General features: G+C 31.0%; 2 protein-coding genes across 2 annotated transcripts; one reads left to right on the forward strand and one right to left on the reverse strand.

Moving 5' to 3' along the window:
- Positions 1 to 336: 336 nt before the first annotated feature.
- Positions 337 to 1,538, forward strand: LOC134283166 (uncharacterized). Its single transcript, XM_062765624.1, has 3 exons — positions 337 to 419; positions 754 to 940; positions 1,339 to 1,538. Exons 1-3 carry the CDS (start codon positions 383 to 385, stop codon positions 1,487 to 1,489), a joined length of 375 nt encoding a protein of 124 aa, XP_062621608.1. The 5' UTR covers positions 337 to 382; the 3' UTR covers positions 1,490 to 1,538.
- Positions 1,539 to 9,380: 7,842 nt separating this feature from the next.
- LOC134283167 (tripartite motif-containing protein 3-like) lies at positions 9,381 to 16,968 on the reverse strand. Its single transcript, XM_062765625.1, has 2 exons — positions 16,897 to 16,968; positions 9,381 to 11,130 (listed from the first exon to the last, which is right to left on the reverse strand). The coding sequence occupies exon 2, from the start codon at positions 11,098 to 11,100 to the stop codon at positions 9,430 to 9,432; it is 1,671 nt and encodes a 556-aa protein (XP_062621609.1). The 5' UTR covers positions 11,101 to 11,130; positions 16,897 to 16,968; the 3' UTR covers positions 9,381 to 9,429.
- Between the last annotated feature and the right edge of the window lie 4,919 nt (positions 16,969 to 21,887).

Here is a 21,887-nt window from a genome sequence, read left to right on the forward strand (position 1 = left end):
GGCTAATTAATAAATAAGGTAATAAACCCGAATATACACCTACTCTAATTAATAAAGGACATAAGTGTTTATTAACTAGTATGTGCGTACTACGTACACAAAATGCTATGGATAACATTCAGAAAATGAACCTGAGTCATCAACATAATTAATTATTTTATTGAAGTTTTAAACATGAAAAAAGGGTGGGAAAATTGCTTTAGATTTTGCTTCAGTTCCTCCTATATAATTCGTCCAGATCATTACTCCTCCCATATAATTCATATAGGCTGTACTAATCAATGTAACAAATGTATAAATAAGATCAAAATAGGTTGGAAATGTACATTCCTCTTTGGAAATCTCATCTGCTAGCGAAATCAACTGAGAAAATTGATAAGCAATGACAATGTCTCTGAGTTGTCTGATTTTGACATTGGGTAAGTAAGTAAGTAATCTCTCTCTCTCTCTCTCTCTCTCTCTCTCTCTCTCTCTCTCTCTCTCTCTCTCTCTCTCTCTCTCTCTCTCTCTCTCTCTGATAAATACAAGACACATTGCATATTTTTAAAAGAGTTTAGTTGTATTTTTTTCCTGGTCATTTTGCATTTTTTTTTCTTTTAATCTTGAAGGAAGTCAGACATTTTGACATGTAACCAATCTTTTTCACACTTTGAGGAAAAAAAGTGTTAAGTGGTTTAAAAATGCATAAAAGCTACAAAATTCGGTGATTTTTATTGTAATGTGCATTTAATTAATAAAAAAATTGCATTTCAGCGTTTGGAACAAATATATTGCTAATAAGTGGAGATGATCATGATATTGCAACAGCGGCTTGTATTGGTTTGAGTCCACAGAGGGCTTACACTGCAGCGATTCCTCGCAAGTGTGGCGGTGGAGAGTCCTGCAACGCAATCTGCCAATCACTCGCTAGCTTAGATGACTATAATGATGCCTTCAACAAGTGAGTAAGGGAAATTGGCAATTATTTGAGATAAATATATATATTTCAGTTGAAGTTCTACTGTGTTTAAAATAGGTGATAGTGATATAAATTAATTATTTACAACCGACAGAGTTTTAAGTAGTATCTCATAGTAAATGCATGATGTCTGTCAGATAAAAAGTCAAGCGAAAATAGAGAAAAGAAGAATCATATTATTTTCCAAACGTTTTGGTAACATTCATATGACAGTTGTATTCATGATATGTTTTTGAATCAGCATTTTTTTTTTTAAATTAACATCATCTTTACTTCAGAATATTTGAAAACGTAGATTGTAATTCTTAGACATAACTACATCATATTTCATATGTTTTAAGTATGTATAAATTGTAAATGTTCAATAATAATTTGTACAGAAAACCTCAATGCATTGATGCGTTGCATATTTACGCCAAACGAGGCCCCAAGAATACCCCCAATACCAAATGGGTCAACACCTGGAGATACGGAAGTTTTAGTTGTGCTGCTACCCATTGCGGTCCAAACTTTTGCTGTTGTTCCCAGTAAAATATGAAAGATGTATTGACTGAGTAAAATTAAATTTGCAAGTGCTGAACAGTTTCTTTCATTTCCTGCTACTCAGATTTACGCCAAGGGTTATATACCATAAAAAAAGTTTTAAAGATCCTGTTCATATTCATAAGTGACCTGGTAATTATGCTATTAGTAACTATAAAACATACTCTGTGGTTTCTCATTAATATACTTCCAACACACATTTTATTCATTTTGATGAAATCACAGTATGGATTTATGAAATGACAGTCCATATTACTTTAAAAGAGGAATTTTTGTTTCACGAGGGGGGATGCTTTAAAAATATTTTTCGCTTTCCGTTGTTTCATAAAGAGAAAAACTCTAGTTTACCAAAATTATAGAATTTCCCCAATTTGTTTTCAAAAAAGTAATATTTCATGAAAATCCATACAAATACATGTATTTAAAAAAATCAGAAAATATCATTAGAATATGTTAACTTTTGAAAATGGATTTGGTGTTAGGCTGGAGAACAATACTATCCCCAGAACTTTGTACCCTTAACATAACACGATCCCCACAGTCTATTTATTTTGTTTTCAGGTCATGGGCCTACCCTTCTTGACAGGTTTCTTTTACTCTCGCCTTAAAGACGTAAGACACTCAAAACAAATTTACTCATAATGTTTATTCTTTTTAGAAAAACGGATTGCTTCTGTACGTGGGTCTGTTTTTTTTTTTTATTTTGAGTTTCAAGAAACGATATCAGCAAATTCATGTCAATAGATGTTTTTCTTCAAGTGCTTTTGTTTTCTTGCTCATTGATATATCTACAAATATCATTTTCTATTGATTCCAAACACGATTCAGACATCAGCACGATGAATTACAGAACAAGGAATCACAGGTCAAGGAATGGAAACTGTCCTTTCAATTTATTTGATGATACAACTTAAGTTAAACAAAGTCAAGAAGTCTACCAATTTGTTTATTAGTAATACATAATTCTTCAAACGACACAAAGTACTTCTTCAGAAACTGCTTCATGATAATTTTGAAGAGATCCAGAATTTCTATTCTTGTAAATAATATTATGAATTTTGGTTAACATAATATTGGTTGAAACATAAAATAAGTCCTTACATAGTAATACATGTAAGAGCTATTTCATGTTTTTGATTTTCTTTACTTTACCACTGCCCATTAGGCCACAAAGACGTTGTCTCTTGAGTCTACACACAAACCCCAAGGAAGGTCTAGTTTAAGTCGTACGTAAAGGAGAAATTGACCGCCCTGATCTAGTATGTGGATACAGTTGTTGTAACAGTCTGCTATTAGGATCTGACTCTGGCTGTCTGTTGTGATCCTGTATGGATCGAAGGATTTTTTGGATGCAGAGTAACAACCAGAATATCTAAAGAATGAATCGTTTAAATGTCCAAATTTGGCCCCTCGATAATTTAAAAAAAATATAATTAAAGATTTTCTCCATATCTTGGCCTCAACTTTTCCATCAAACATTGTAGTTTATTGATTTAAATTTCAATTTTTAATTCCATGCACTGTAATTAGGTATTTATCTGATTGATATAGCAGGGGTACGTTGTTTACATCAATTTCTCATAGACTTTAGGCCACACCCCCATTTTGCAAGCCACTTTTTTATATGAGCGCATCGATGTTTCAAATTGCCGTAAATACGGTCACTGTAAAGAGATTAACTAGTCATTTACATCCGTGAAAGAAATTGAAACAGTCTTGCGCTCATACCTTTTTTTCCAAAAAGGTGCAAAATCACGGATACTTGTCTCTATAGTAAAGGCACCTTGTTTACAAATTTCAACCTGCCTTTGACCTCATGAATAACAAAGCACTGAACACGTGACTCAAATCTATTCACTTTCGCGCTTTCATCACACCTATGCGACATCGTGTACAGGTGTCAGTGAGCTATCGATGGTCGAATCATTTTCGGATGGCTAATTGAAAATTCTGGGTGAAATTCTTAATTAAATACATGTTAAGATTTTTGAATTGTTATTAAATGCTATTTCAGTCGATTTTGTTTGATTTATTTATCTATCACTAAATGCATTTGTTCCTAAATATACATCGGCGCTATATGTTTATTGACTCTTGAAAGATAGAAAAAGTTTTTATTTCAGTTAAAATTTTCATTAATATCATAATGTCATTTGAAAAAAAAATGATTCATCATATCTTTAGAAAATAAACTGTTTGTTACATGTGCACACATACATATTTCCATATGAGAAACATGAATGTGGAGAAATTGAAATACGGAGCTCTAAAAAGCCCTAAATAAACTTTTTACATCTGCACAAAAACTCAGTTTTTTCAGATCATGTAAAAAATTCCATGTTTGCAGGTATTTTAAAGCATGATGCTTAAAAGCAAGAAAATGCTCTTGTATGCATCGCCCTTTCACACGTCCGATCAACGTATTTAGTGAAAAAATAAAAAGGAAAAGGGCATTAAAGTATTTTGAAGTGAATTATCGTTTATCTTATTAGGGAGAGAGTTTGTTAAAATCAAAAAGTACACGAGTGAATTTCAACAATTATTGAATTCATATATGAAGAAGATCATATTAACTTGTCTGGCAAGAATAAACAGAATTTAGTTCAAAGCAATATTAATGTAATCTCGACTGTAAAAAATACTCGACGTTTTATTATCCACCAGAAATGATACTGACATTTTTAATTTTCACTTTCTTAACGATTTATTTTAGTAAACAAAGTGTAGGTGTTTTTTATCATATTTCAACTGCCTACATGTTTTTGTTGTAGTACTCGAATTTTAGAATTATATTTATGCTTTAAAATAAATTCCTTAAACAGATGAATTATTTTTTTTAAAAAATGATTTCTTTTACACATGAAAAATAGTGTATCCTGTGTTATACGCTCTGTTTACAGATTCCATTGTGATAAACGAATTTTTAAGTTTAGTAGAAAAAAAACCTGCCATATAATTTAACAAAGAATCTATGCTTATATTTTGTCCGTCCCTAGCAAGAAATAAGAGGAATTTTACGTGTCAGTTAAATTCATAAAACTCTGTCCATCTCGAACACATACTAATGTATTCCCACAAATCGCAAACTTGATAGACGCTCCGCCTTCTCATTCAAATAATACAATGACCTACATAGCTGTAATGTCTAAGCCGGGTTTTTACAGTGAAGTATACGATTTTATTTAATCAATGTCATATATATTTTGAAGGTCTCTTTCCCAAAAAATCTTTTATGAGTATCCATACAGACTCTGGTTGAGGATTTCAGCTATAATATGACAATGTTATGATTTGAAAAGGTAAATTCTGCATTTGAAAAGGGGCGAGAAAGTAGAGTTATGAAGATTCATTCTTTGAGATTCACAGCCCTATTGATCACAACTACGGTACTTGCTCCATTGTCAGCCACACTGATATCCAGATCCCTGTTCTAACTGATGTATATAATGAAACCTAGTGAAAAAGAGTTTTCCTTTTCCATCAAATTGAATTAATTGTTTTTCTATGAAGATATCAGAGTAATGGACAACTTTTGATTGTTTATGGTAATCACTAATCATGTAAACGAGGAGGTTACCAGTAGAGTTTCCACATTTGAAATTCTTTCGATTCCTTTCTCCGTTGATTTTCCACTACGTTTAGTTTTTGATTCAGGGTCAGCATAGAGTAGATTGCCACTTCTTGTTGCAGCAATGTCACCAGGAAAGTCCCCTAGCTCAGTTTTAAATGACTGTAATATCTCCCACCTAAGTTGAAAAGTTTCATGATTTTGTCTTCTCCACATGTCCAAATGTTTTTATCGCCGAGACATGTTACTCTATTCATTCCATACCCAGTGTCTTTAGTGGTGATGAGTTCTGGTCTGGCAAGCAAAGGTTTGACTGTTAAAGAGCCAGACATGAGATTAATTTGTTATATCTGCTCTCTTGGTTTTTTTGAAATATATCTTTCTTTCCTTTAATAAAGTAATTGCTGCATCGAATCAGTCGCACATGCATTTTGTCTTTTCTGTAATAAAACAGTATATGCAGGTAAAAAAAAAGACAGGAAAGTCATATGCATATTAACAAAAAAACTGTTTTTATGTTTGTTAATGAATATTTGAGAAAGTCACACAAGGACGATAGTATTCTGTAATTCTGATAAATCCTAAATTGCTACGTTTGAATCGGCGATTTAATTCACTGATTCACTATAAATCCATGCGGTGTTTACATTTATATTTCCCCCTACTGTTCCAAACATCGAAGATGCTGCCTAAAACAGTATAATTAATAATTAATGAAAAATAAAGTCATTTTATTTGATAGAAAAAGAGTTCCAATATGGATCAATGAATATGAATATATTGAAACTTTCAAATGTTGACATTCTCATCTTTAAAATCAAGATGGCTTCCCTGACTATTTCCAATTGTGAATTATGTATTTATGTGCATATTACTTTTTTTTTTGCACTTTTTATTGAAAATGACTGACTTCATGTCATGGGATTTAACTAATCGTCTGGCTTTGTAGAAAATTAATACCCGTGAAAACACTTCAATTGTTAAAATACATGTATGTTGACAAATTAACATTTAAAACACTCTTTGACAAAATAATTCGTCAAAATCAAATGACATTTTTTTAACACTTGCATTGTAATTCATAAATTCCATTTATTTATTTTCATCTTCATAGCTTCGAATCCATATGCAGGCACGTAGCAACAGGGGTCCAAGGGGGGAGGCTGCACCTTAACTTTTTTTTCCCAACATAACTTGCACTGTTGAAAATGTTCATTGATAGTCTGGGTGCCCCCACCCCCAGTTTTTACTGCGGTAAAGTGATATAAGTGAAGCGTAGTATTTTAAATTCCTTTAAAATTATTTTTACAGAGAACTTCTTTTTATAAAAAAAAAATCATCCCTTTTAAATTATCTCCACCCTATGGTCAATATAGAGATATACTTCATAATACAGAACATTTTATATTGTACACGAAGACTTATGTAGGTCTACATCCTTAAAACTCTCTACCCAGATTAAAATTGTTTTAATATGTAGAGCAAGTATATGTATGGGAGTCCCCATGATTGTAGTTCCCAAAGAATAAAAATATCTCCAGATGTGAAGCCTTCAAATACCGGTATATATTTAAAAGTTCATGGTCAATAAAATACAAATATCTTAAGCAATATTTATATACAATATGTAATTAAATAATTCTAAGTAGAGTTAACCATATTAATTAGTTCCACTAATACTATTCAAAGGGTTGATTTTTTATTTGTGGAAGAAAAATGTCTAATGATTAATTTCTTGTGAAAATTAATGTTATAAAAATCAATCAATCTGAATAAAATAAATTTGTGTTTGTCTACACTCTTACAAAATTTTCCTGTAAATTATTTTTGATTTCATGGAACTGAGGGAAAAGAGCAAAAATAGAGTGTGATGTATTATAATTCTCTAGAACCACAAGGCTAGAAATGACGAAAACTGACCAACCATATACATATATACTATGTTGAACCTTTTTAACATGCCAAATTTCTTTCAACATGTCAAAAACTTTATTACAATAACAAAACCATCACCATCATTTTTATTTTATTTTTACTTTATTATGATGAATATCAAACATACAATATACATAGGAGTAATTTTGATGAATAATCATATCTCTCCATATCCTTCCATCAATCGACAACAGAAGGTGCAAATACCCATACCGATATAGAAAGAAAAAATGTCTACATATGTTAAAACCTCCATACTTAAACATCCTACTCACTATAATTTACGGTTAAAATTCAACTCATTATCTAAGCATCAACCTCGTATTCTGTAAACCAACTATTATTCGCGTCATCTTTTATTTGCAAAGCGTCAGTTTCAAATCAATGCGCGACGATTAATTTCAACGAGTGATAAAACATTCTTCTACAAATATTAAGCAAAATAATTGGTTTCCGTCGATTTAAATTCGCCATATGAAGTAGGTTGCGGAACATGCGGATATTTCTCGCACGCGAATAACACTTGGCTTACAGTAATCTTCTTTGACAGAGTGTTGTAACTGATTTGATTTTAAACATGTAATTGCTTAATGGTAACTAAAACTGCAAGTGATCACCACAGGTATGTTACAAATTCTTAATATATCAATCCTCAGACTGATCAATACACACGAATGATAAAGGGTATAAATCTATTTAAGGAATGACTCTAATTCTTGGCCAAATTATCGAGTATAATATGGTTTGGGTCAGTTTACGCTTTATAATCCGCGAAGCGGATTATAAAAAAGCGGATTATACTCGATAATTTGGCCAAGAATTAGAGTCATTCCTTATAATTTAATTTTAAAATAATTAAACAACTGGGGGTGTAAAATTGTGTTGTTTTTATGAGTTCAAATTTACCGCGCAATAATACAACCGTAGTAACTGAAGTGATGGGAAGCGAGGGGAGGTAATTACTGATACACAGATCTAGCAGCAGCCATGATGCTTGTTTACACGAGGTAAGATCGAGCTACTGTTTGAAAATGAAGGTACATTCATTAAATCTGGAATTTTCCATGAATTCCAAGGACTGGAAATGAGGGGATTGATGGATACAGATGATTCAGCTGGTTGTCAAGGGGGTGTGTCCCCATACCAAACCAGATTATACAAAATGTAATGCGTTCCTTTTTGGAAATCAACCAATGAGAGGCAAGAATACAAGCAAAATTAAATTATATAAAAATATAATGATAGTGAAACAACAATGATAATACCATCACGCAATGTAATTCCACTGGAAAAGTTTGTATTAGATTTGTATTACCGTACCATTGCTGGATTCCTAAACTTCATAAAGATCCTTACCAACAAAGATACATAGCGAGTTTCCTGTCTCTTTCTTTAACCCTCACTCAAATATTAAGAGCAGTGAAGGAGAAACTTCAGGAGAACTGTACAACAGTACATTCAAAAACTATTTTGTTAAAAAGCATTCTGACTGTACAAACAAGTAATCTGAAGTTGTTAATAAACTATGCCTGAGTTTCAGATTGACAATATTTATTTAGTTTTTTAGGAGATCAGGGCATCCAACAATATATTGAAGATCCCATGAGTACCAATTGCACACCTTTAATAGCACACCTATGTTTGTATTTATATGAAGGAAATATATATATATATATATATATATATATATATATATATATATATATATATATATATATATATATATATATATATATATATATATATATATATATATATATATAAACTATACTACATGAGATAAAAACACTTGTTATGGCCTTCAACTCAGCATATGAATATTTCGAATATATATAACATATATTTATATATAATCGACATATTATCAATTACAAGTAGTTACTTTCGTTCATATTTCGTCTCGAAATAGATTCCACACATTCTGACAAATATATTTCATACGTTAATATTTAACTAGAAAAAGAAGTTAATGGTTATCATACAAACAAATGATGATAAACATGATGACATTCAATCGTCAACTTTAAATACTTATGACCTTGTCAGCACAACTAACCTATCACTGAGTAAAACGTTGACTAACGTTTTTAGTACTCGCTGTTAGGCCATTATTCATATACTAAATAGTCTACGATTTTTTCGAGTATTTTTTTTCGATGAAGACAATGAGAATGCGGCGGGTGTGACTGGTCGGCAGATGATGATCACTCCTCAACTGCACCCAACCCCACCACTACATTTTGAGGTCCGAGTTTGCTCTGCCTCTGATTAATAAAGTTTTTATTTGACTTTCCAGATTATATTTGTTATCTTCATGTTGCATTCACACAATGTTTATTGAAATGTTCATGTGATCATCACTACACTTATTGGTGGTTAAAACAATCATGTTAATACACAGTTACTGCATGGTTATATTTTATTTTTACACGTATTTGATTTTCTTCACTTTACAACTCATATTCTCGGCCACAAAGAGGTTGTCTCTGGTGTCTACACATAAAGACCACGGATGCTCTAGATCACAGTTATCAATGAAACGGAGGAACTGTCCGTCCGGATCTATGATGTGGACACTTTTGTTATAATAGTCTGCGATGAGGATCTGACTCTGGCTGTCTGTTGTTATTCCATGTGGATAGAATTCTTCCTCCTTGGTAGTAGAGGGATGACCAGTGTATTTAAATCGGGGTGTTCCTGCCTGATTAACCACCACTACAGCTTGAGCTTCACAATCGGCCACACAGATATCTAGGTTTCTGTTTTCACACATGTATTTAAAGTACCCAGATGAATACAGAGGTTTGCCTTCACTATCAAACTGAATGGTTTGTTTCTCTGTGGAGCCAGAGTAACGGACAACTTTTGATTGTTTATCTTCATCACTGTCCATAGTAACCAGGAGGTCACCAGAGGAGGTACTACAGACATGGTAAGGTCTCCATCCTTGCAGTTTGATCACCTTTTTTATGTGTTCATTCTTCACTCTGTTTACAGTTCTTCTATCAGAGTCGGTATAAACTAGATTTCCACTCCTTGTCACTGCTATGTCACATGGAATTTTCCCTGACTTCGTTTGGATTGACTTCAGTAGTTCACCCTGGAGGTTAAAGAGTTTCATAATATTTTCTTTCCCGCATGTCCAAATTTCTTCATCACTGAGCATGGTAACGCTGCACATTTGGCCATAATCGGTGTTTATGGTGGTGATGAGCTCTGGTTCATCAAGCAGTGGTTTGACTGGAGGACAGGATACAGCTTCTGGTGTCTTCATTGTGTAGCCATGTTCTTCTGTTGTAATGGATAATGCTGACAGAGAACCAAACATTTGATGGAGCTGTTCTGTTTTAATCTGATGGGGCGAGAAACTTGGTAATGTAACATTGACCTTAGGGGGTAACCTTCTGAATTCAGCATTCCTTGATTTGTATGCGGAGGTTAGGGAAACATCATTGGTTTCCAGTATTTTCCTTAAATCAAGTATGCTCTGTTTAACATCAAAAGCAATCCGTTCGATTTCTTTTTCATGTTTATGTAGAGCAGCCACGTGTTTAGTTTTCATCTCATCAATTTCAGATTTCTGTTTGTTGACAATGATGTTAATTTCTCTGTGCCAGTCTTCTCCTTGTTTGGTGACAGCTGTTGTAAGTTGTTTGTAGTGTTTTTCCAAGTTGACTTTTTCAGACTTTAAATGTAACTTAATTTCTTCATATTTTGGACAGATGTCTTTCTCTAGCTCTTTAAGACTTTCTTGCAAATCATTTATTTTTAATCTAAGTAGCTGCACAATATCAGATAAATCATGTCTTTTATGTTTCCCAGAGGAGATGCAGGTAGAACAGACAGGAATGTCACATTTCTCACAGTAAAGTTCACAGTGTTTCTGGTTGTGGTTTGGACATTTAGGGTATTTAGGTGTAGACGTTTTAAGTTTGTATGGTACAACATGGTGTCTTTTTGATGAATCAGAGAGATGTTTTCCAACACACAGTAGACAAAGATTTACATGACAAAGTTCACAATGACTCTGTAATGCAGCTGTTTGACACAGGTCACAGAGGGGGATATTCTGGCTATTGTAACGGGGGTCCATCATATGTGTCTCAGTAACTTAATGCAGGTGGTCCTACAATATTGTATATCAATTATAATTCTTGATACAAAGAGTTAAATAATAAAGTTAATTAAATTGAATTAAATAAGGTGAAACTGTGTCTTTGATATGTAGTTAGATTAGATACATGCATAGCGACTTCTCCTTAAGGCGTCACTAATTACACATTTATAAATCATGAGAAATATTAAAAGAATGAACATAAAACTATAACAAATAACACGAAGTTTTACAAAGTTATAGTGTTTTACCATCTTCTGGTGTATAATTGTTAGATTTTGACGTACTTTCAGGTCACAATCATAATTTAAATACACTGTATACCGGCATATAATTGAGGGTTTTGATGTATTTAAGCTTGATATACAATACTTGTACTTTAGAGTTAAAAATCCAATATCCTAATCCATCTAAACATTTTGTAGAAATGGTTTCCTTTTCAATTGTTGAAATTAACTTAGCTCAAATTTTATTTTCAATAATATATTTGCAAATAAAATAAAATTGTTTGTTATTATTGTAAGTAACAGTGTATTTGAAATATTGCATAAAACGTTGACGATCTTATCAATACATTTAATAATAGAGATACACTTGTCTTATTTTGTAAAGGTTCATTTAAGATCGATTCACACGAGGGCCGTTCAAAAATTACGCGGACTTGTTGCACAGAAAAAATATTTGACGACATAATCGGGCAAAATGTCACACATAAAATAAAAGAATCTTTACTTATATGGTCTTCCAAATTTCATATCAAAATGTTGTAAATTGGTATCAATTTTGAGTAATTTTTCAGGACATATCATTAAGTCATGGAGCAGCAAAATCTTTGACGTCACAGGCATTATAAAAAATATTTCATTGAGCTTCATTTTCTGAACATTTTCCCAAGAGCACCTGTACAGTTTGAGCTACCTTATCTACTCAACATCCAAACACCATTTCTTGTGAAGCTTTAAATCTATTAAACAAGTGATCGATATTCTTTTTTTGTTTTAAAACCAAAAACTGCAGGTATTTATGAGATATAGTGTAATATTGATATCTCTTAATCACGTTCTTTTCAGTCCGGATAAAGTTTTCGTCGATAATCTTCTTCCTGTCCTCCCGTATAGCCTTTTTACAGAAGTCTAACCGTCTAAAATTTCAATTTGCTATTTGTAGGTAAATGTCACGAAAACCCTAGTTTACTACAAGTTTTATCATGCATATTTTGGATCTATGTTGGCGATGTCTCAAGCATTACAAATAATTTAACAAAAGTGTGGTGCGCCGTCAATTCAGGAGACGCCATTTTTACAGTCGTTTTCACAGGAATCACATCAGAGAAAAATCATTATATTTCTGTAAGTTCTTCAAATATAACTTGTGAATCTTAATACATAATAATGGAACAATTTAAAGATACATTTGAGAAAATTGTCGAAAAAATTGTAGAAAAATATCGCGAATTATAAAAAATTGATGAGTTAAATTTTGGATTCCGCATGCTTTTGCTTCAAATTTTTTGTCGTGTTCAGTACCCCTAACGAAAAAATACTATAGTAAACTATAGTTAACTATAGTTTACTATACTTAACTATAGTACCAAAGTTAAGCAAATTGTTAAAACTTTGGAACTTTGATTTACTATAGTGAAAACTTTGGAACTTTGATTTACTATAGTAAAAACTTTGGAACTTTGATTTACTATAGTGAAAACTTTGGAACTTTAATTTACTATGGTAAAAACTTTGGAACTTTGATTAACTTTGATTAAGAACTATAAAACCCGTGGAATTATGGTTTTGATTCTCATTTTGTACATTTTATGAAATGTCAAGAATAAGATTTATTATAGCCTCGATGAACGATTAAAAAACCCGAATCGTCCCCAAAAAGAACAAAGTACAAGAAATGAATTTTAATGAATAAATTGTCCTTGCATCGATAAAAAAGCAATATTTATCATTATTTATAGAGAAAAAAATACTATTAGATTAAAAAAACCGTCATTTAGAATCAAAATATTTGCTTTTTAAACACCAGTCAACATGTTTTTCTACCGTTCAACTTAAATAATGCATTTAAATAAATTACTTTGCATATTTAAATTGAGATGAACAACGAAAATCAACCCAAACAAACCAAAATCATCACCCTTAAAACAGATTAATAATTTTGAAAACTTATTAAAAACATACAAAAACTTTAATACTTTGATATAAACTTTGGAACTTTGATTTATAATGGGAAGAACTTTGGAACTTTGAATAACTAAGGTATAAACTTTGGAACTTTGATTTACTATAGTATAAAGTTTGGAACTTTGATTTACTATGGTCAAAACTTCGGAACTTTGATTTACTATAGTAATAACTTTGGAACTTTGATTTACTATGGTGAAAACTTTGGAACTTTGATTTACTTTAGTGAAAACTTTGGAACTTTGATTTACTATAGTAAAAACTTTGGAACTTTGATTTACTTTGGAAAACTTTGGAACTTTGATTTACTATAGTGAAAACTTTGGAACTTTGATTTACTATAGTTAACTATAGTTTACTATAGTTAACTATAGTTTACTATAGTATTTTTTTGTTAGGGACCTTTCCATCAGCAATATCAACATACCGATAATTTTAGTAGAATTTTTTAAATATACAGAAACTTTGCAAAAAATTTATTGGAATCTTTAAGATACATATTTCTGTGAAAGAACTACGAACGATAGTATTGTTCTCCCGCCTACCTCTAAGTCATTCTCAAAAGTTTACATATTCGAATGATTTTCAAAAATTTTAAAGATATTTATATGAATTTTCATAAAATGTTACTTATTTGGGATACCAAAGAGAGATAACTCTATAATTTTGGTAAAACTTGTGTTTTTCACTATAGAAATCAACGGAAAACGGAAAATATTTTTAAAACATTTTCCGGTGTGTTCCCCGAACGTCTAAAACCTATATAAACAGTATAATTATCACACTCAATTAAGAGGCCCTCTGAGGGGCACAGGTAGCGTTTACCTGACGTGTGTTACCTGTATCTTAAACTGTATGAATAAACTACCTGCATTTATATGACTGTGTCAAAGACTTGTAAGTTATATAGGAAAAAACTTAGCGATAAGTCCTCTAAAATAAATTAAATGTTGTTCAATTTTTTATATATTTTTACTCAAATGTTCAAAGTATTTACTGGGTATTTTAGTCAATCTATATTAATCAATGTTTCAAAAATCTTACCAATAATACTTATAAATTGAATTAAATGTTTATCAAATGTTAAAAATATTTTTCTACTCAAATTTTTAAAGTATTTATTTTAATTTTGTAGTATAAAACTATCTTCATTTAAATTAGAAAAAAGTTTATTTTATTGTGCTAATTCGTCTTGACATTGTAGATATATTCTATTTAATCTTTTTTTTTAATACATCCGTTGAATTCTTTTATTTTTTTATGGTACTTAAATAATTTTTAATGTCCGTTTTTAGCTAAAGTTTTAAGCATTTACTCTGAATACATTTAAAGTAATAGCATTTTATCATTTTTAAAATTGTTTTAAGTCTCCATAATAAAACTTAAATCTTAAGATTATTCTTTTTTTATGTATTTGTGAAAATGTACAAAGAAGCATACATGTAGCATTCAATAATTTGAAAACAAATCACTTTACTGTGAATTTTGAATATAATTTCAACTAACAACATAGATTATGAATAATTGGTAATGAGGCTGGTTAGATCAGCTAGTTTACATTGAAAGTTAGATAATACTGTTTGTTTTTTTAACAGAAAATATCTTATATTCAGAGCTCGAAAAATCATGACTCTCATTCAGCTAACGCATGCGCCCCTTTGGACGATATCATATTATTACAATTTTTATCTCAGACATTAATTAACAGCAAAAGAAATTGTTTTGTGCATTTATAGACTTTAAACAAGCGTTTGATACAGTCTGGCGTGAGGGACTTTCGTGCAAACTTCTTAAAAGTGGGGTCAATGGTAAATGTTTTACTTTTATTAAAAATATGTATAGTGGTATCAAATCTAAAATACAAATGAATGGTCTGTCAACTGAAAAAAGTGCTAATAAATGTATAGAACGGAAGTGATATAAACTCTGCTTACCATATTAATATATTATAAATGATATGAAAAGCATATCAAATAGTACGTAAATTGTGATTTTTATGAAGAGTGCTCAAAGTGTTTAAATCTAAAAATTAAATATTTGTAAATAATAAACTTGTCATCACTTTACATACATTGTGTCATAGTGCTTGTAATGAAATGTACTGAAATAAAAATAAAAATATTCATATGAAAAAAAACACTTGATTGGTGTCTTGAAATATAGTTTTTAATCAAATAAATTTTGGTTTGGTACATATTATATACATCAAATTTTATCTGAAAAATAAATATATTTCATTCAGAATATTAAATCAAGATAACACAGGTAAACGCTACCTGTGTCCCTCAGATGGCCTCTTAATTGATTGTGATAATTATACTGTTTATATAGGTTTTAGACGTTGGGGAATAAACCTTAAAATTTCCTTTTAACAGGTAATATGGACTGTCATTTTACAAATTTATGCCAAAGCTTTTGTGTTTCACGGGGGGCATATTTTTAAAGACAATAAACAAAAAAATGCTGATTTTTCACCAAATTTAAAGCGATATACAGCTAAATAATTGTATTTCATTAATTAATATATGTTTTATTTATTTGCGAATAACATAAGAAAAGATGTTATATACATTTTATCATATTTAAGACTATTTCAAAATATGGTGATTCTTGAAAGTTCGATTTCACTAGAAAATATCGTCTACCCCCCTTTTTCAAGAGCCGGAATTAACGATAATTTACTATCTAGCTCTGGAATTAAAATGCTTAATCAATTACCATAGAACTGTTCTTTGTATTAAACAAAGATTTAATGGCCACATTGCCATTGATATTGAATTTAATGGGTGCAAAATGTAGCCGGGAATCAAGAGTTAGAGTTCGTAGTTCTTTTATAACTATATGAAGTCTGTAAGAGTAAATAAAAGCACAGTCCGCGTAATTTTTGAAAGGCCCTCTTATAGAGTATTTTCCTATATAACGGAATGATTAATTGGCTTAAAAAAACTCTGGTATACCTGTCGCTATTGACTCCAAATACTAACATTTCAATAAATTATTGATTTCAAAAATGTTATGTCCTAAATTTAATCATTTTTTTTGTCTTTCATAGCTTTAAAACATTCAAACTTTTGAGGGAAAAATTATTTACATCAGACCAATATTATATTACGCTTCAAACGTCTAAACGAAATTAATATTGAATATACAAATGTTTTCCTAAAGTATTTTTAAATTTTGCATAAGCCAAGCAATTTTTGACATTCAATGGACAGTATAAATCCGTTTAATTTATTTTTCATACAATCATAATAATATAACTTTATGAGAGAAGAAGAAAACTCACAATATTATGAACAACGTTTACTCAACTTTGAATATAAACATTCAAGAATGCTTCAAGTTATAGAAAAAATGTTAATAACAGAAAGATAGTCCTGAATAAGAAACATTTACAGTTTTATTCCACAAATATTCATTAAGGTGCATGGCTATTTTCAGCATTAAATTTTCTTATAGAATATTTATAATGCAATTTAAAAAAAAAAAAAAAGGCGGATGAAATGAGGCTAGGAATTTTGCAAACTTGGAGTCTTAATTAAATCAAGAAATATGTATTTAAAAAATAAAATTCGAAATATATTCTTACCTGTTTATTCAATTTTCTCTATCAAGATACTAGTAAGAACATATCTAGCCCCCTTTTGATTTTTGTTTCGACTATCTCTCAGGTCATGTTATTCAAATTTAAATACCTGTATACCAAAGCTATCTTCCATGTAGAAATAATTAACAAAATTATTATTTTAGTTATGTCTGCCACGACAACGCATATTAGCTGTTGTTTCACATTATTTCTTTAAACAATAGTTTCGAGAAACCTTATACGTGTACCACTCAGTTTAAACGTTATGTTTTGACAAACAAATGTCAGTTTGTTATACCTTGGCACTCCATAGATTTTTGACTGCAAAAGTTTATTACGCAGTTACATAATGTTTTGTGTATTTGTTATAAAAAGGAATAAATAGATTTTAAAAAGTTCCTTTAAGTTAGCAGTATTCATTTACAGAAATCATTAAAAGCATACGTTTTAAATATATTAATTTACTGTATTATTTGGATAAAAGGTTTTTTATCAGGCGGATTTAATTTAAGGTTATCTTTAATGGCCGCCATGTTGTAGTGAAACGGGAGAGGAAAATGCAGGAGAGCAAAACGAGATTCGAACCCTGTCCACCTGATTTTCCAGTCAAGTCCTCTACCGACTGAGCTATCTGGTCACAAGCAATCAAACCAAACTGACCGCCACATTCTTCCATCCTTAAAGGTCTTTGGCCCTCAAAATACCCCTGTCCAAGCTCATAATTGCAGTCCTCTCACGAGGCACTTCCAAGGCATGCCTAGGCACTAAATGTGACAGAAAAGGCAAAAATGCGGCAGACCAGACCGGAATTGGACCCCCCCCAAAATCTTCACTCAGGTAGCCTGAGCTATCTTGCCACCGGCGATAGAACCTGACTGATGACCGCCACAGTCGTTTAAACACTACCAGATGTTTTTCATTAGCCAACCAACTCAATTAATTATACTGGGCACTGAGATGAATATACCACAGTGACTGCTTTTCTTATGGGTCTTCGATTGAAGATTTTACCCCATATATTTCTGGCATGCATGGTTAAAAATGATATTTTATGAATGATTCTAATATTATTGTCATACATGTAAAGTCAATTACTCTTTATTATAATAAAAATATGTTTTGCCTTTTTTTTACCGCATGTTAGATTTAAAGGTACATGGACAAATATTTGAAGTTAATATTTTCTGCATAATATTATGACTTAGATATTCAAATAGCATTTCACACAAAAAATATGAGAATTTTTAGTTCATCTTAAAGTAACTGAAACTTCAAATGTTTGGATGGGTTTGATTGACACATCATTCCAGTCTCTTTAATTTTACTTTTATTCTTAATACTTCAGAAAAGTGGCAATCATGTTGTGTATTAATGAAAAATATTAAAATTTGAAGTCTCAATAACTTTTAGATGAAATAAAATCGTTAATATATCTTTGTGTGAAATGCTATTTAAATATATAAGTATTATACAGAAAATATTAATTTCAAATCTATGTCCATGCACCTTTCACATAAAAAATTGATAAAATTCTGTAAATACGCTGTTTTGACGGAATATAGTATGTGTTGTCCTGTCTATCCGTCTGTCTGTTTGTCCAAAAATCTTTTAAAACATTGTCCATAATGTTTAGTTCCTTGAAGCTCGATCATACATTTTTCACACAAATATTTCTTGTGAAATGTCCTATCATAGGGTACTAACGCATTTGACCTTTTGACCTTCTCCTTGGAGAAAATAGAAAATCTTTTTTTTTAGTTTTAACCCGTTTGACAATACATTCGTTATCAAATAATCATACTTTGCTCTTTGCACATTGTTTGACTTTGTCTGTTTTAAATGCCTACATGTACAAAAGGGAAAATTATTTTAAAAGAAACTAAAGAAATGCGTCATTTCTTTTTTAAAAAAGTGTTGGATGGGTGATCTTTTATAGAAAAAAAATAGAACGAGTTTAAATGTGGGCTACTTGAGCTGGTGTAACGACGAAAAGTGACCCCGTAGAGTATTTTGTCGTTACAAGGCTTTAATAATTGATCTTAAGATTGATATATACCAAAGATATCAGAAATAACAATCAGGATTTAGAACAATGTCAATGTTCCATAAGTAAAAATGCTGTTGAAAGGGAATGTCTTAAATCTTTGTATTAATTTTCAAAAGCCCAATGCCAGACAAAATTAACACTGAGAAGGTCTAATGCTCGCTGTTATAAGACATGAATAAGAAAGAATATCAGTTTACTAAAATAACGCACATAGCAAGATTCCTTTTTGTTTTTTGCGCTGACACACTGAACATGTTATTGGGTTTTTTTTCCTGATGATAAAAATAAATTTAAGTAAACATGATTGCATTTTTTCATTATAAGAAAATAAAAGATGACGACCGTAAATATACTTTAGTTTGTCTACCTGTGCTTTGAAGTTTTTTCATTTATATTTTCGCACACTTCCAAACACGGAAAGTTACGAATTGCACCTACATGAGTATACCAAATATAGTCGATCATTTATTATCCTACATTTACAGCTTGAACAGAAAAATTATAAAATGGGCATTTTTGATATTTTGGAGTACCTCAATATTTTATTAAGTAGCTTTTATCCTTTTTAAATCCTTGAATTAAAAAAAAATTATCAACCCGAAATAGTTTTGAGACAAAAGAGACAGTTTGATCCGAAATTCGATTGTACTGAAATGACCGGTGTGAGAATTGTAAAAAGTTGCATGACAACTTTATGGGTCTTCCTCACAACGAAATTGATTGTTTTCATCATTCAAATAAGTTGCGAAATAATTCATATTCCTTTTTTAACATGTTATTTTTCATAATTCTGCAAGCATCCAGCTCGTCTTTCATCAAAAATACCCAGACTGACGCTTGATTCTTGGTTCTTATGTTGAACTGTTGAGTAATCAATCCACCAGTGAATTAGTTGAAAACCTTCCCCCTGTCTATGAAAGTTTGCGATGGGCTTTGATGTCACAGATTTTTATTGTGTTATTGAAATGCAACATTAAAAACGAAGTAAGAGATGTACTGCAGTCGTCAGAGATAAAGATTTAAGATGATTTTTTTTTTAAAGGTGGGGGGGGGGGGTAAGAAGGGACTTGAATGAGTTTGCGCGAGAAGAGAGGAAAATGGAGGGGGTGCGGATTTCACCTAATGTATGCTGCATCCGTGAACCTATGGACTTTACTTTTATTTTAAAGGGACACAATAAAAGCAGGGAAAGAAAACATGTTTGCAGGAACTTATCCAACATACTATTTTTTCCGTAACTTTGAATTTTCGTTATCGTTTGGATAGAAATATAATGTGTAGATTCTGTCAGGAATAATTTTTTAAAAAATGATTGAGAAATTTTGACATACTAGTAATACATTGCTAGGAAAATATTTCTCCAAAATTTATAATAGGGAAGAAAAAAATCAGCATTCAATTAGCTTCAGATTCATTTTTTGTATTTTAGTTGGTTAATACAACAGTATACAAGGCTAATACAAAATGGAATGTAGCTCCGCCCTCTGTAGTCCCGTTCAGAACAGCAAACTTAATACTTAGATTTAACCATCATCGTATGAAATTTAACATATTACTTGTTTTGGTTGAAAAATCAGCGTAGACTGCCCTTTGTTTTGAAAAGTCCGGGAGGTGGCGACACCTCTATCCTCTGTTTTTAGAGGATAAAAACTATCTTCTAAAAACAGAGGCTGCCTAGACCTGTATAATAAACAACTCTTATTAGTGATTTAAATGTGGCTATAAATAAAAATATAGTAATTCCTTTTTTATTCGTTTGATGGATCTACACCTCATAATTTTCACCTCAATTTATTTATTTCCCTACTCTCTTATTTTCCCTTTTTAAAGCGTTCAAGCTAGTGTTCAAGCTAGAGTTGATGCTACATGTAGATTACTTAAAATTTTCTAGTATGGCTCTTTTCATGCTAGAACTGAGTTGTTTCCCTTTGTTTTTTCAGACAACTCCTAACAGGTGGCGGTTCAGAGTGTATTAAGGTCACAGCTTTACTTCTCTCACTCGGCTTACAGTTCAGAATAACCTCACTCACAAATATAATTAATAAATTACTTAATATAAGATTTTTTTATCTTAAATACAAACACAATACTGGGAATACATGATGGTACCTGGAACTATAATCACACAAACATAATATTTTAAAAATTAAAAATTGATTGGATTCGTTCAGAGAAATATTGTTGAAATTTAAAGCCTGGAATTTTTTTTTTTAAATTTGAATGTTTGTTGTTTAAACTGTCATGTGTATACATGTAATTATGAAGACTGCATGTAAACACTTGGTATACTTTTCAATAATTATTAAAGTACTTGCATTCAAGAAATTTCCTATTTCAGTTTGATAGACAACTGTTTCAGCTTAAAATTTTGTTGTTGAGTAAACACACCAGATAGAGTACATATATGTACAGGAGATATGTAATAAAAAGATCATCTTCAGAAACTCTGTTTGTTGCTTTTCTGAAGCGGATTATAAAAAAGCGTAAACTGACCCAAACCAGATTATACTCGATAATATGGCCAAGAATTAGAGTCATTCCTTATAATTTAATTTTAAAATAATTAAACAACTTTTGATGTAAAATAGTGTTGCTTTTTATAAGTTCAAATTTACCGCGCAATAATACAACCGTAGTAACGGAAGTGATTTGAAGGGAGGGGAGGTAATAACTGATACATAGATCTAGCAGCCATGATGCTTGTTTACATGAGGTAAGATCGAGTAATTGTTTATAGTTGAAGGTACATTTATTAAATCTTGAATTTTCCATGGATTCCGAGGACTGGAAATGAGGGGATTGCATGGATAAGATGATTAAGCTGTTCGTTAAGGGGGTCTCCATACCAAACCAGATTATACAAATATTTTGCCATCCTTTTTGGAAATCAACCAATGAGAGGCGAGAATACAAGCAAAATTCAATTATTAGATTATAATTGTTACTA

This window comes from Saccostrea cucullata, unplaced genomic scaffold (assembly GCF_032062105.1).
Source record: "Saccostrea cucullata isolate Sc308-1 unplaced genomic scaffold, CSIRO_AGI_Scuc_v1 ctg3414, whole genome shotgun sequence".
NCBI classification, from domain to species: domain Eukaryota; kingdom Metazoa; phylum Mollusca; class Bivalvia; order Ostreida; family Ostreidae; genus Saccostrea; species Saccostrea cuccullata.

Coding starts and splice junctions, on each gene's coding strand:
- LOC134283166 (XM_062765624.1), top strand. CDS start 383: ATGACAATGTCTCTGAGTTGTCTGATTTTGACATTGG. Junction 420..753: donor TTGTCTGATTTTGACATTGG/GTAAGTAAGTAA, acceptor ATTGCATTTCAG/CGTTTGGAACAAATATATTG. Junction 941..1,338: donor TATAATGATGCCTTCAACAA/GTGAGTAAGGGA, acceptor TAATTTGTACAG/AAAACCTCAATGCATTGATG.
- LOC134283167 (XM_062765625.1), bottom strand. CDS start 11,100: ATGATGGACCCCCGTTACAATAGCCAGAATATCCCCCTCTGTGACCTG.